This window comes from Hyperolius riggenbachi, chromosome 7, assembly GCF_040937935.1.
Source record: "Hyperolius riggenbachi isolate aHypRig1 chromosome 7, aHypRig1.pri, whole genome shotgun sequence".
Lineage (NCBI taxonomy): Eukaryota > Metazoa > Chordata > Amphibia > Anura > Hyperoliidae > Hyperolius > Hyperolius riggenbachi.
In genome coordinates, this window is record NC_090652.1 from 15,321,622 (window position 1) to 15,336,981 (window position 15,360).

Here is a 15,360-nt window from a genome sequence, read left to right on the forward strand (position 1 = left end):
TGGGGTATATTTGGCTATCGATACTTGGGGTACACCTGGCTATCTTGCCTAGGAGGGAGGTATCCTAATACGGGGGTACATCGGCCTATATTCAAGGGGAGGATGCCTAATACTGGTGTACATATAGCTATCTAACCTGATTAAGGGTACTGCTTAATACACAGGGTGCATCGTGATATCTAATCTGGGGTCGGAGGGCTGCCTAATTCTGCCTACATCCGGCTATCTGTAATGGGGATGGTGGGCAGCCTAATAGTGGCTATCTATACTGGGGAGGTGGGCTGCCTAATACTAGGGGGCCATCTGTCTTGTTAATGTGGGGATGGAGACTACTTGATGCACCTGGCTTTTTAAACCTTTCAGCACTTTATTTGGCCTGAGGAAGTGGGCAGAGACCCACGAAATGTGTTTCCTGTGCTTATTAAAAATTAATTATATTTATATATAGGAATTTATCATTTTTTGAGGTAAGCCACTTCCCCTTTTTCTCCCCCTTTTTTTTTTTTTTTGTTTTAAACTCAGTTTTATACACTCCTGGGTACCTCTTAATGCCGTTGTGATGGCTTCCCAAGTCTTCCAGATATTAGTCATCCACCAAACCAGTCACCAGTTAGACCACCACTTGAGCTCTATTGCTATGTTATCAATGGCAAAAGGGTAAATGTTTAGCGATATGAAGGGTGTGAACAGGAATCCAGGCGCATGCATCTCTATGGAGAGAGCTTGCAGGGAGTAGTAGTTTTATTGTTAGGGTAGTCTGCCTTTATTCCTGAGAATGATACAAAGTATCTATGTTAGTTTACATAATTGCCCCTTAGGGAGGGAGACATAGAGAATAATATAATCTGTGAATAGTGCAGAGCTCTGATTGGCTGATCTTTTATGCCATGGAATACTGAGCCCATAAGATCCTCGTGGAGCAGCTCCCACCTCCAGAAGGTGCCTCACACATATGCACACTCTCTGTGTTACCTTATCTCTGGATTTCCCTCACTTCTTGTGCTGTCAGAGGTGTTTCATGTTTATCCCAGCCGTTATGGAAGGCAGGCCGGTATCTCTTTCCTGTGAAGGGGGACACTTTCCCTGATAGCTTTTCCCAGCAGCTGTTCATAGCAACAGTCATGAATACAATGTTGTACAATGGAGTTGTTGTGGATCAGTGGAGGTCTCAGGGAGGGAGGTCCTGAAGGAGCATGATCTGTGCATTGTGTCCATTTTCAGCAGATAAGACAGGTGCACCATATGACTGTATCCATTTTATCTCTGATGAGAAGAAGCCAATGTGCAGCCAGGAGCCACTGGTGTTGGATTGGAGGTTGGAGTTTGCACAAAGATGATAGCTGTTGGGTCACAGCTAGGGGGTGGAGCCAGGTAACAAGGGGCGTGGCTGGTTGGACAGGCAGAGAAGATGGAGGGTGCAGCTGGATAGTGGTTGGTTGGCCTCTGCTGATTCTGTCCTGGTATTGGCACTGTCCCAGCTGGGAGATTTGTTGCTATGGAGCTTGGAAGGTTTGGGGTTAGAAGGTGATGGACAGGTAGGGTCAGGATATGAAGCTGCAGTCCCATCTGCCCAGTTCATCAGCTGCCAGAGCCATAAGTAATGATAATTCATAGCTAATTAGCTGCAGGCCTCAGCTCTTATCTTCCTATATCTCCAGCTGCTCTCTCTTCACATCCTCGTCCATCTACCGCTGCCGGTGTTGTGTCTGATTACGCTGCCTGTTGATTTGCGCTGCCCCGCATGTGCAGTAGGAGACTGTGCGGCCACATTTCATATTGAATGATGCTGATGGTGGTTAAATACTAAATATCTCCGTTCCCACACATCCTACACTCCCCAAACTTTCAGGGTAGGGAGGGAACCCTTAGAACGACCTCTATGCCAAATTGCAGCCCCCGAGACCTTCTGGTTCCCGAGATAGGTTTCTGTAATCTATCTCCTGAACCAGCGGGGCTTGGGGGCTGCAATTTGGCATAGAGGTCGTTCGGGGGGGTCCCTCCTTACCCTTAAAATTTGGGGAGTGTATGATGTGTGGAAGCGGAAATATTTAGTATTTTACCTCCAGCAGCATCATTAACTTCCCACTGAGTATGCGTGCTACTCAGTGTGGAAGGGAGCTTCCAGGCAGCGCAATCAGACATTACACTGGCATTGCTGTAACCTCCCAGGAATGTGTGCATGGAGAGGAGGAGAGAAGCACCAGATGATGAGCAAGGCACACTGGGAGAGAGGACTGTGGTGCTGAATGTGCAGATACCACAGCTTATGGGATATTATCACCCCCTAGCAATGTATGTTCTTTCTGTGCTCTGATTATTAGTACTAATATTTTACTGTTGCAATTTATCATTTTTATAAATCAGATCTGAGCTAAAAGAACAATAGACGTATGTGAGGAGTGATCAGCAGTCTATGGAGGAGGGTCGCATGATGGGGACAATTAAAGAGGAAGAAGAAGAGACCTATGTGAAGAGTGATGAACAATCTGTGGAGGAGGGTGAAATGATGGGGACAAATAAAGAGGATGATGAAGAAGAAGAGACATGTGTGAGGAGTGATCAGCAGTCTACTGGGGAGGGTAGCATGATGAGAACAGTTAAAGAGGAAGAAGAAGAAACTTGCGTGAGGAGTGATCAGCATTTTATGGAGGAGGGTGGCATGATGGGGACAATTAAAGAGGAAGAAGAGACATATGTGAGGAGTGATCAGCAGGCTATGGAGGAGAGTGACATGATAAGGACTAGTGAAGAGGAAGAAGAAGAGGAAATTATTACTGGGATGAGCATTGGTAAGTGATAAATGTATCTCCTTTTAATGTCCAGTGCATATAAGCCAGTGATGGCTAACCTTGGCACTCATGCTGTGGTGGATCTACAAGTCCCATGAGGCATTGCAATACTCCGACAGCTCTAAGCATAACTCAGGGAGGCAGATGCATGATGGGATTTGTAGTTTTGTCACAGCTGGAGTGCAAAGTTTAGCCATCACTGCTATAAACTGTGTGTTCTACATGTGCATATTAGCTGAAAGCTGACTCCTTTTCTTCTAAGTTAGCCAATAAATGGTATTCTCCAGATTCAAAACCTCTTACTAGTGCAATAAGCTAACTCTCTAACTGAATGACAAAGCTAACAATTAGTAAGCTCTCTCTCTCTAACTGAATCACTAAACTTCCTCCAGGACGGCCCCTCCTGAGATTGTGTAAGTCCCCCCTCCCAAATCGGAAACACCTTAAAAGAATTAACATAAAGAATTAGTATAAATCCCACCCCTCCACAATCTCTCCTCCAGTTTTTAGTTTGTTTCCCGGACTCCTACACGGAAGCACCTGTAAGGAATGTTCCTGGTGGTACGGGAGCCTGTTGGCACCTACTGTGATCAGTCCAGGAATTTTTAATGTGTTTGCAGAGAGAGCGGTTTGGGTCTGCGCTGGTGCGTGACTTGAATAGTGGAGCAGTGGGCAGCATTACCTTAGACCCACTATTTGGAGTGGAAGGGATCGGTGGATTCTTTGCGTCTCCACCGTTCTTTATGGCGGCTGGGTGGACGCTGGTTCTCTTCTGCATCTGCCTTTCCGGCGGCCGGATGTGACGTAGAGGATCTCTCTAATTGGCTCCTCCCACCCAGTTTATGATCACATCAGTTCCCAGGGATCCGGTCAGAGCAGGTGCTCTGATGGACTCTGTCTTCCCTTTTGCAGAAGAACGTCATTCGACCAGTTCCAAGACAGGAACTGGGAACGGGGTTCTACTCCAGGGTGTTCCTAATTCAGAAGCAGTTGGGGAAGTTCTGCATGATTTTGAATTTAAAACCCTTGAACCCTTACATTGTGGAGAGAAAATTCAGGATGGAAAGCATAGCCTCTGTTCGGAACCTGATGTCTCCGGGGGTACTATCAATAACAGGTTCAGCAAGTCTCAAATGAGCACAAATCGATCACAAAATGCAAATACTCAGTCAGGGCTGTGGAATTGGTACAAAACATTCTATTCCTTAGTTAATGAAACCACTGACTCCTTCTCCAGGTACCCAAAATTCCTCTGACTCCGATTCCTGGACACTGTCTAATTTTTACCATTGCTGTCGATTTCGTACAAAAATCATCCAACTCCTCAGTTTTTTGGAACCTCCGACTCTAGGTACCCAAAATTTCTCTGACTCTTCGACTCCACAGCCCTGTACACAGCACTGCTCTCTAACACAAACTCTCGCAGAGTACTGAGTAAAAGCATGGAGGTAATCCAAGATGGCATCCGCCATAGGGAAGGGTGGTTGAGCTCAACTCATTCCTATTGGTTGCTAGGGACATGCTGAGGACATTCTGATTGGTCCCAAACTGAAAAAAAATGCACTTTCATCCATAATTACTGGTGTACTCATAGTCAGAATATGTAATTGCAGCGGATTATGACTATGGTGCCATAGTCCACAATTACGATTTGTCATTATAGAAATCCATAAATTCAGGGCTGTGGAGTCAGAGTTGGAGTTGGAGTCGGAGTCGAGGAGTCGGAGTCGGGGCAATTTTGGGCACCCGGAGTTGGAGTCGGAGTCGTGGTTTTATAAACTGAGGAGTCGGGAGTCGGAGTCGAGTGATTTTTGTACAAAATCCACAACCCTGTTAAATATTAGACTAAGGAGTCGGAGTCGGGGCCATTTTGGTTACCCGGAGTCTGAGTCGTGGTTTCATAAACTGAGGAGTCGGAGTCGGAAGATTTTTGTACCGACTCCACAGCCCTGCATAAATTACATGAAATTACACCCAACACTACCTGGGACAGAAGAGGTGGCAGAAGGGAGTTAGACTGGCCTCCCCTTAACCTGCAGGCGGCTCCACCAGACCAAATGCCGCCCCACGACTCCTTCCCTTCCCAGAGGTACCATCCCTGCCTATGTCTGCTGCTCCAGGCATCTGTATTGAGGTGCCCTCTACCTCTGACTGTGTGGTCTAACCATCGGGATACAGATTCTACTGCATGCTTGTGTGAGGCTGGGATGACATCCCTGGTAAAAAATGGATGAAAGAACTAATTGGGTTAGCGCTCAAAGATAGTCTCTGCTGTAAAAGATGTTCAAACCCGGTAGATGATAATCAGCAAATGTAACAGCATAACATCAGTGGGGCTATAGCTCCCCCAACGCAGAGAGACTCACCAGACTGTATGGCCTTAGTGGGCCTGACTTCACCTTAGGGCTATAGGCCACCCCCCAGCCTCTCCGGCAACCTCTGCACCTCAGTGCCGACCACTTCCAGCTTGCTTCTCAGATAGGGTGTTGCTGTTGCCTCCAGGTAAAGAGAAAAGCTGCACATAGCATAAAAGGGATTAATCCCATGTTTATTAAAAAAGTTAAAAACAGGCAAAGCCTAAAAAACACACAGGTTGCTTCTAAAGGTAATCTGTATTCAAACCGTACAGTTACAGAACACACAAGGACACGACATGTTCCTGAGGAAGGGCTACACCCGAAACATGTCCTGTCCTTGTGTGCTCTGTAACTGTATGGTTTGAATACAGATTACCTGAAGAAGCAACCTGTGTGCTGTCTCCTTTTTTCATCTAGTACAAGTGTATGCAGGAGTGGTGTACCTGTGGGAGTGCAGCACCTGCTTCCGGGCCTGGAGAAGGATAGGCCTGTTAAAGTGTGTGGAAAGTGTGTTCTATACCTTAAAGCCTAAATAACAGGTAACAGCAGGTGGCTACGCAGGACTGGGGGTTACCAAGCAGCTATATGAGCTAAATGGATCATCTACCGAAGCGTTACCCCAGCTTGCAAATCCACGAAAACCGCCGCTAGAACAAAGACTGTAAGTGCATCGACCAATCACCGCGTCCAGTGACGTCAGACGTTGCGCCGCTCCGGAGCTAACAGCAACACCCTATCTGAGAAGCAAGCTGGAAGTGGTCGGCGCTGAGGTGCAGAGGTTGCCGGAGAGGCTGAGGGGTGGCCTATACCCCCTAAGGCCCACTTAGGCCATACAGTCTGGTGAGTCTCTCTACGTTGGGGGAGCTATAGCCCCACTGATGTTATGCTGTTGCATTTGCTGATTATCATCTACCGGGTTTGAACATCTTTTACAGCAGAGACTATCTTTGAGCGCTAACCCAATTAGTTCTTTCATCTTTTGAAGCTAGTCACAAATAGCCAGGGAGCGCTCCACCGTTTGTGGACTGGTGTCCTATTAGTCTCTTGAGACTGTATTTCATCACTTGTGAGCGCTTATGTACAATTTTGTTTACTTATTCATTGGTAAAAAATGGAGGCTGTGGATCTGCCATTGTGGCACCAAACAGCTCATCAGTTGGTGAAAGGGGGCACTTTTCCCAGCTGATAGGGCAGAGAGCTGTTGGACCAGCCATCTTGCCAGGAGCCCATTATTGCGGATCACTGTTGGGTCAGTTGAGCGAATGATTTCTGGGAAAAAGGCCTGGCGCTTGGCGGCAAACTGGGGGGAGGAGACAGCTGATGAGGTCTGGATACTGCTTCCAGCCTGGTGTACAGAGGGGGATGGTGTGCAGTGGGACTGTTCAGGCTGCACATGACTTACAGAGTGATGGTTAGAGGAAGAAGAGAGCCTCTTGCTGCTGCTCTTGCTGCTGCTAATTCCTCAAATTTGGTGGAGGGTTTCTAATCCACCATAGAGGCCTCCTGCTGCTGGCCAGTGGTGTTCCGAATAGATAGGAAAAAATTCCCTGATTGCTGCCAACCACCACCTCCTCATCTCCTTGTGCAGGTTGTAAATGTGATGGGGTTGTTCACAAATGCTGTCCATCTAATCTGATTGAGCTGGAGCTGTTTTGAAAAGAAGAATGGGCAAGGATTTCAGTCTCTAGATGTGCAAAGCTGGTAGAGGCATACCCTAAAAGACTGGCAGCTGTATTGACTCAGGGGGCTGAATAATTACGCACACCCCACTTTGCAGGTATTGATTTGTAAAAAATGTTTGGAATCATGTATGATTTTCGTTCCACTTCTCACGTGTACACCACTTTGTATTGGTCTTTCACGTGGAATTCCAATAAAATTGATTCATGTTTGTGGCAGTAATGAGACAAAATGTGGAAAACTTCAAGGGGGCCGAATACTTTTGCAAATCACTGTAGGTCATGGCCTAGCGCGCCACGGGAGCAAGGGCAGTTGGGCAGTGGGCTGAAAATGTGTAGTTTGCAATCGAATTTTCAATTGCAAGTCTGCAGTGCAGGGAGAGATCGGGTGAGCGCCTAACCGCAGAACTCTCCTGCTGTTGCCGCTGGCTGTGTAATGTGTTTGGCTGCTTGCCAGACCCGGTCCGTGGCTGCCCGCCTTGCTTCATTGTTTGGATCCTTCACAATAGCTGTGGGCAGCTGGAAATTACCTGCCTTGCGGGCAGAGAGTCTCTTGCCAGATGTTTCCCCCTCCCTCCTCTACACAGCAGCACCACCAGTCACTCACCTCTCCACTCTCCTCCAGTGCCAAAGCTTCCTCTTCCCCTTCTCCATCATCAGCTGCCGCTGTGCATCTCTTTCTGCAGTCAGCCTTTCCCATCATGTGATTTGCCGGTAATGTGGCGACGAGCCACATGTGAGAGACGCTGGTGGCAGAAAGCAATGCACAGCGGCAGCTGATGGAGGAGGAGGAGAAGAGGTAGCTCGGCGTTGGAGGCAGGCAGAGAGGTGAGTGACTTGTGGCGCTCCTGTGAGGGGAGCTGTACTGAGGTGGGGATGGGACTGCCAGGCTACCTAAGCTTCAAGGGGGATGGGGAAACATCTGGCCATCTACTGTATTCTGCATGGGGGAGGGGAAAAACATCTGGCCATTTGACATCTGGCCACCTGTCCAGCAGGGGTGGGGGTGTGACTGGCTATCTGTATTGCAGTGGATCCAGGGAAGCATTTGGCTACCTATGTTGGAAGATGTCGGTCAGGAGATGTTGTTGGTCAGGGGCGGCTGGTGACAGTTTGGCTTTTGGCAGTAAAAAGTACAAGTCAGGCCCTGCACTACACTACAATCTGCCTCTGCTCTCTCTATCACACTACAGCACACCCTCTCTCACTGTCACTAGGCCTCTCTACACTCACATCTGACTTTCTGCTCTATCACACTAACTTCAGCAAACTCCTCCTTCTCACTCACTAGTGCACTACAATCTGTCTGTCTACTCACTCCTCACTCACTCACTATCTCACAACTCACCAGATTCTGTCACACAACTCAATCCGCACACAATTGATTCTCTGCAGCACAATGCAGCGCACTGTCTCCCTCAATATCCTCCTCCTCACTGAGCCCACAAAATGGCTGACAGTCTCACCTCTCTTATATACAAGAGGGGAGGGATAGCCTGTGATAGGTAGCTAGGATTTGGTTGCTAGGGTCTATAATTGCTCCGGATTGGTGGAGAATCTGAGTGGCCAGTTAATTCTGCTATATTTAATGTAAGCTATAATTGTGGATGTACGCATAATTTGCACATTTCCGCATGCAATCCGCAGTACACTGATTGGCCTGAGATGACCGTGGTGTTCAATTGTCTGCGGTAATTTTTTTTAAATTTTAGGCCAATCACAGGACTGGGAAATACTCGGTAGTATTGGACCAATCAGAGAGTGCGGAGGCATCCCGCGGGGTTCCCATTTCCACAGGAATATTCTGCATTCTCTGATTGGTCCGATGCTTCTGAGCTCAGTGATTGGCTGACATATCCGAGTTGCTGTAATGCGGCATTCTGACATTGCTGCATTTCTGTTCTGGAAATCAGAATTCTGATGGAAATTTCAGCCCATACCCAGTCACAGTTTCCTTATTTCCTTAATTGGGAATAAGAGAGAGAAACATGTACATTACACGGGGCATATGAGTGACATGAGGACACAGCAGCAATAAGAATGTGGAAGTGACACCACATTGCTCTACAAACATAACACAGATCTCTTGCTATAAGTACATATAGGTCTGTTGTCACAGGAGTAACGCATTGCTTCCACTATCTCATCAAGCTCTACATTCACTGCTGCTCAATGTATGGCCAATGCTTTAGGTGTGGGAGGGGCCAATGACATGCAAATACCTCTGAAGTGTATGCAAATGTAATGCAGATTGTATGCAGATAATCAGATTTGTCGGGAAATGCATTTGATTGGCTGAACTCCCAGCTACGTAACATTTTCATGCAAGCCAAAGTTGTAGTCATGTGATTGGCCACCTGTAATGAGCTCCACCTTCTGCAGTTCTCTGTCAGGCTGATAACTTGTGATGGTCAGTGACATGCCAATAACTCTGAGATGGTGCAAACTGTATGCTAATTTTATGCAAAGTTATGCAGCTGCTGCAGCTGGTCCATTTCCACTCTGCACAAAGTTTACTTCTCTTTGAAATTATCAGCTGCTCACTGACCATCCCTAATGATAATTGTTCCTTCCCTGCGAATTCTATAACAGGAAGTGATAATGTTTCTCTATTTGCAGCGCAGAGTCCCGGCATCAGGAACCTCTCAGAGACTCGTCTCTCTGTATCCACAGACTGTACAACGGATGATGATGTCACTGGACAAGAGTCTCCTGCAGATATCCTGGTTACCCAAAATATTCCCCCAGACCCCCTGTATAATCCTGAGGGGCCTCATACCCAGCACAGCTCTCCCTCTGCTGGAGGGTCTCATTCCTGTTCCATATGTGGGAAATGTTTTGTGAAAAAATCATACCTTGTCATACACAAGAGAATTCACACTGGTGAGAAGCCATATTCATGTGTTGAGTGTGGGAAATGTTTTGTACGGAAATCAGAGCTTGTCATTCATGAGAGATCTCACACTGGAGAGAAGCCATTTTCATGTGTTGAGTGTGGGAAATGTTTTGTACGGAAATCAGAGCTTGTGAGTCATGAGAGATCTCACACTGGAGAGAAGCCATTTTCATGTGCTGAGTGTGGGAAATGTTTTGTACAGAAATCACATCTTGTCATCCATGAGAGATCTCACACTGGTGAGAAGCCGCATTCATGTGCTGAGTGTGGGAAATGTTTTGTACGGAAATCAGAGCTTGTCATTCATGAGAGATCTCACACTGGTGAGAAGCCCTATTCATGTACTGAGTGTGGCAAATGTTTTGTACAGAAAGCACATCTTGTCCTCCATGAGAGATCTCACACTGGAGAGAAGCCGTATTCATGTGCTGCGTGTGGGAAATGTTTTGCGCGGAAATCAGAGCTTGTCATACATGAGAGATCTCACACTGGAGAGAAGCCATTTTCATGTGCTGAGTGTGGGAAATGTTTTGTACGGAAATCAGAATTTGTCAGACATGAATTATCTCACACTGGTGTTTATTCATGTGCTGAATGTGGGAAATGCTTTGGATGTAAATCAGAGCTTGTCATTCATGAGAGATATCACACTGGAGAGAAGCCATTTTCATGTGGTGAGTGTGGTAAATGTTTTGTACGGAAATCAGAGCTTGTCATTCATGAGAGATCTCACACTGGAGAGAAGCCATTTTTATGTGCTGAGTGTGGGAAAGGTTTTGTACGGAAAGCACAGCTTGTCATTCATGAGAGATCTCACACTGGTGAGAAGCCATTTTCATGTGCTGAGTGTGGGAAATGTTTTGTACGGAAATCAGACCTTGTCATTCATGAGAGATCTCACACTGGTGAGAAGCCCTATTCATGTGCTGAGTGTGGGAAATTTTTTGCACGGAAAGCATTTCTTGTCCTCCATGAAAGATCTCACACTGGTGAGAGGCCGTATTCATGTGCTGAGTGTGGGAAATGTTTTGTACAGAAATCACATCTTGTCAGGCATCAGAAATCTCACACAGGTGGTAAATAAGAGTCAGTGAAACATAACGTCACCTTTAGTGAGCCTGAACTGGCCGCAGCATACTGCTCTCCATCTCCCCAACACAGCTGGAAGTAGGGAGTATGGAGAGTGGAGTGCAGCGGCCAATAACAGGCTTGTTCAGTTCCGCTTATCCCTCTCACATCACTGGTGAGAAGTAGTGATGGTCAAGTCGATGCAAATAAGGAAACAATGAAGTTACCATGCGCTGAAAGGGATATCTTGCAAAAGCAGCGTTTAAGATGGGATTCCTTTAAACCCTCAAATAATAAACAAAAATTTAATACAATAATTCTAACATGCGCCAACAATAAGTATCATCTTTATTGATTGTTATAATAAAAAACAGGTGAATAAAAAGAGTATCCCCAGGTTCACTCATACACTCCAAGCCACACTTTCATGCATACCATAGAAGGGCCCTTCTAAAAAAAATGTAAAAAAAATAAAAATAGATTATAAAAAAATAGACTTTGATGTATGAAGTCCCTCGTATCAATAGGGAACCTGTCCCAATATTATCCTCTGGTGGTAAGTGTATAGGATGTCTCTTAATGGGGGGAGATTCGTCCTAATAAGATCCTCCAACAATACTCCCCTTTTAATCAAGAATGTCCAGATAAAGACTGAAAGTTATAACTTACACTTCAGCACGTGTTTCCACACGAGTTTCATACCATTCCCAGTAATCCTGCTCTCTGCCGCAAGTCCGGGACCATCTGCTATCCAGCAATGCACTCGCTGCACTCCACGCTGGTCTTCGAGCGCAGCATATGTCACTTCCGTCTGTCTGACACAGTGATCCGCTCGCCGCATTTCCGCCCAGCTGACTATCGCTTGTGTTGGTTACTGCAGGTAACGTCACCATTAAAGACCTCTGGAACTTGTTTGTAGGTGGCCGCTGCGCGCTTCTGTGGTACACCTCCGGTCCACGATCTTCACCAATCCTCAGTATTTAAAGAAACCTCAATGCGTTTCTGCCAATTAACGTTGTCCTTCTTCAGGAGGGTTTTGCTAGTCTGGAGTCGCAGTCCTCTTCACTTAAATGCTATTCCTCAAATCGTCCGCCCCCCATATTAATGAGGTCACAGCTCATAGTTCATAAGGCGACATTTCTCCACCTTTCGTTTAATTTAGATATAGGTATTGCTCATAACATCATTACTGTAGTAATATTTCAATCTATCTCCATTGCATAAAAAGTGATAAAATTATTAACATAAAAGGATAATAAAAATAGAAAAATAAGTCTGTGCATACACTCCAGCTCCTCCCTACACAAACGGAACCTCCTTCGCCTCTTCATTATCTCACATATACTGCAATCCCCACCCCAATCTTTCCAGATCTTGACATCAATATCCATATATTACATAATCCAAATCAAAATAACAGCCACACACAGCACCTCTCACTTAATAGTCACCCAATAGTCGGGACCCAGGTCCAGCTACCCCCTCTCTTTCCATCTATATCTAGATCATCCAAAAAAGGCAAACGGTTTCATTTCACTATTTAGGCCTTTAGGGATGAGGGTGTCAAACTGAAAAATCCATCTCGATTCACTGCGTGACATTCTCTTTATATAATCCCCTCCCCTCCCACTAGGTTTCACAACTTCAAGGCCAAAGAATATTGTTCCCCTTATACTGCCATCATGCTTCTCCTTGTAATGTTTAGACAATGGAGGAGCCTCATTTTTCTTCTTTATCTTGTTAAAATGTTCCCCCACTCTGCTCTGAAGTGACCTCTTTGTCCTCACAACGTATCTCCTCTGACAAGGCACTGGATACAGTAGATGACCCCACATGTCGTACATGTTGTAGAGTCCTTAATCTTATATCTCACTTTATCTGGTGCCTCAATTTCCAATATTCTCCCTGGATTGCTATTTTTTTTTTTTTTGCAGTTCAGACATATTCCACATCTAGTGAATCCTACTCTTCCCATCCCTCTCCTCTCAGTATTTGTTTTTTTTCTTCTCATTGGCTGCTGTTTCAATAGATCGTCCCAAATTGGGTGCCCTCTTAAAGACCACCTTAGGTACATGTTAGCTTGTCACCTATAGTCTTGTCCTCCTTAACTACATCCCAATGCTTATGGATTATATTCGTGATTCTATTTGATTGGGACGTGTACTGCAGGACAACACTAAAATCATTGTGTTCCCAATCTTGGGCCCAATAGGCTGTCCCTATCCTTCTGTCTAACTACCGTCCTGGACTTGTCAATTTGTTCTTCTGGCTATCCCTTTTCCAAGAGACAGTCTGCGAGTTTCTCCGCCTCATGATCATAATCTATTATATTAGTACAATTCCGGCGAAGTCTCGTGAACTGTCCCTTCGGGATGTTGTTTAACCATTGTGGTAAGTGACAGCTTGTATATAAGATGTAACTATTGACATCCACTGGTTTATGTAATGTCCTAGTCTTCAAAATATTATTCTCCACATATAGCTCCAAATCCCAAAAATGTACAGTATGTGCACTGATATCCACAGTAAATGAAATCCTCCAGTCGTCCATGTTAATAAAGGTATAAGAGGCGCCCTGGTGTAATAAAAGCATCTAAAAGCAGTTTAAAAATGGGAAATAAATTTGAGGTAGCTTACCTCAGTGACGAAAAAATCTTTGTATTTAACAAAGGTTTTTATTAGTAGCACAGGCAACCTAGCACTTCTCGAAATTCAGTCCATTGAAAACATAGGACTGGCAAATACAATGGCAGCCTATGAGGCGACCTCTTCCAAAATGGCGCCGCCTAAACTTCCGGTAGGAGCAGCATGCGTGATGACATCATCATGAACAAGCCGCACCCCTCCTCACCCTCGGCGAGCGTGCAATCCTGCAGCTGCCAATTACGCTCATAATCTATTTAACCCAGTGAGAGATGCCTCCCACTAGAGGCTCCCTTTGCTGAATCTGTCGTTTAGTTTGGAAAGTGAAACTTAACCTGCTCTTCATTATTGTCTGCCTACAAGCACTCCCCCTGCTGTTGGATATTTAGATGATGCACATTATGCACCGTTTTTAAACTGCTTTTAGATGCTTTTATTACACCAGGGCGCCTCTTATACTTTTATTGTGCAATCATACCCCCTTACCTCACCCGTCTGAAGGGTGGGTACAGACCACACGTGGCTTCGACCACGGCGGACATCTGTCCCCTTTCTTTTACCAAGGAGAGCGACTGCATCCAGGTCCCTAGGGACCACCCCGAGGGGAGTCGGGTTCGTTGTCTCCACCTGCTTCCTGTGGTCGTCGGTTGCCCCTCTGCAACCCACCTTTGTGAGTAGTGTCTTACTTTTTATTACGTTTTGTTTTTAACATACTACACCATTGGGCTCCTACTTTTTGTCTTCTGTATCTTTTCACTAGAGGGTGTTTTTGACACCCACATCCCACTACATTCATGTTAATGTCTTCAATAAACCTATGCAGTGACGGCATGTCCCCCCTCCATATCATCAACACATCGTCGATGAAACTGCACCAGAGGACCAGGCTCACACCCGGGCCCTGTTCTCCATAGACATAGTCCTCTTCCCAATGGGACATAAACAAATTTGCATAAGCAGGTGCAAACCTGGTCCCCATCACCGTTCCACTGACCTGCAGATACCAGGTGTCATCAAACTGGAAGTAGTTATGTTCCAATATAAATTGATGCAAATAACTTCGAGTTGATGCAAATTTATACAAATTTCTTATGCAGCTTGAAAATGAAGCAATCAAATCCCGCTGAGGTAAAATTCGATTGGTTCAAGCTTAATTTGTATCAACTCGAAGTTATTTGCACCTATTTATTATTTTTTATTTATTTATTGTATTTATAAAGCGCCAACATATTACGCACCTACTTGACCATCACTAGTGAGAAGCTCTATTACTGCACTGAGAGTGGGAAATTTTTTGGTCGTGGTTTATTTCTTCTTAGATGCACCTGGCAGCATATTATACAGAGTCCCGGGGGGATTTCTTTCATGTTACTCAGTGCATTGGTTTTTAATGCATTAAAGTCCTGAGGTGGGATGATGGGATAAACATGGCTACATATGGTATTAAGCCTGATCAGTAATTGTGTTCACTTTCTATTTATTCTATTGTAAGTGTTTAAAGATGTAATTTAAAATAAAGCACAGGTCAGATCTGTACTCCTCTGGGTCCTCCCCAGGCTCCCCACATCCTTTTCCCGACAATCGAGCCAGCGCTGCATCCTCTGGAAGGTCACAGCCAGGCTCCCATCCATCCGTCCATGCAGGCGGGCACACTGCGTTGGATGCCTTGTGCTTGCATCCTCTGGAAGGTCATAGCCGGACTCCCATCCATGCAGGCAGGCACACTGTGCGGGATGCCTTGTGCTTGCACCCTCTGGGAGGTCACAGCCGGACTTCCATCCATGCAGGCAGGCACACTGTGCGAGATGCCTTGTGCTTGCACCCTCTGGAAGGTCACAGCCGGGCTCCCATCCATGCAGACGGGCACACTGCGCAGGATTCCTTGTGCTTGCACCCTTTGGAAGGTCACAGCTGGGCTCCCATCCATG

General features: G+C 45.8%; 1 protein-coding gene across 1 annotated transcript in view; it reads left to right on the forward strand.

Annotated features, from left to right (window-relative positions):
* Positions 1–15,360, forward strand: part of LOC137525343 (uncharacterized) — a 440,546-nt gene that overhangs the window by 279,951 nt on the left and 145,235 nt on the right. Inside the window, 6 exon segments of the mRNA XM_068246397.1 lie at positions 2,387–2,789; positions 9,574–9,917; positions 10,032–10,153; positions 10,202–10,349; positions 10,431–10,583; positions 10,614–10,797. Of these exon segments, the coding sequence (XP_068102498.1) occupies positions 2,387–2,789; positions 9,574–9,917; positions 10,032–10,153; positions 10,202–10,349; positions 10,431–10,583; positions 10,614–10,797 (1,354 nt within the window).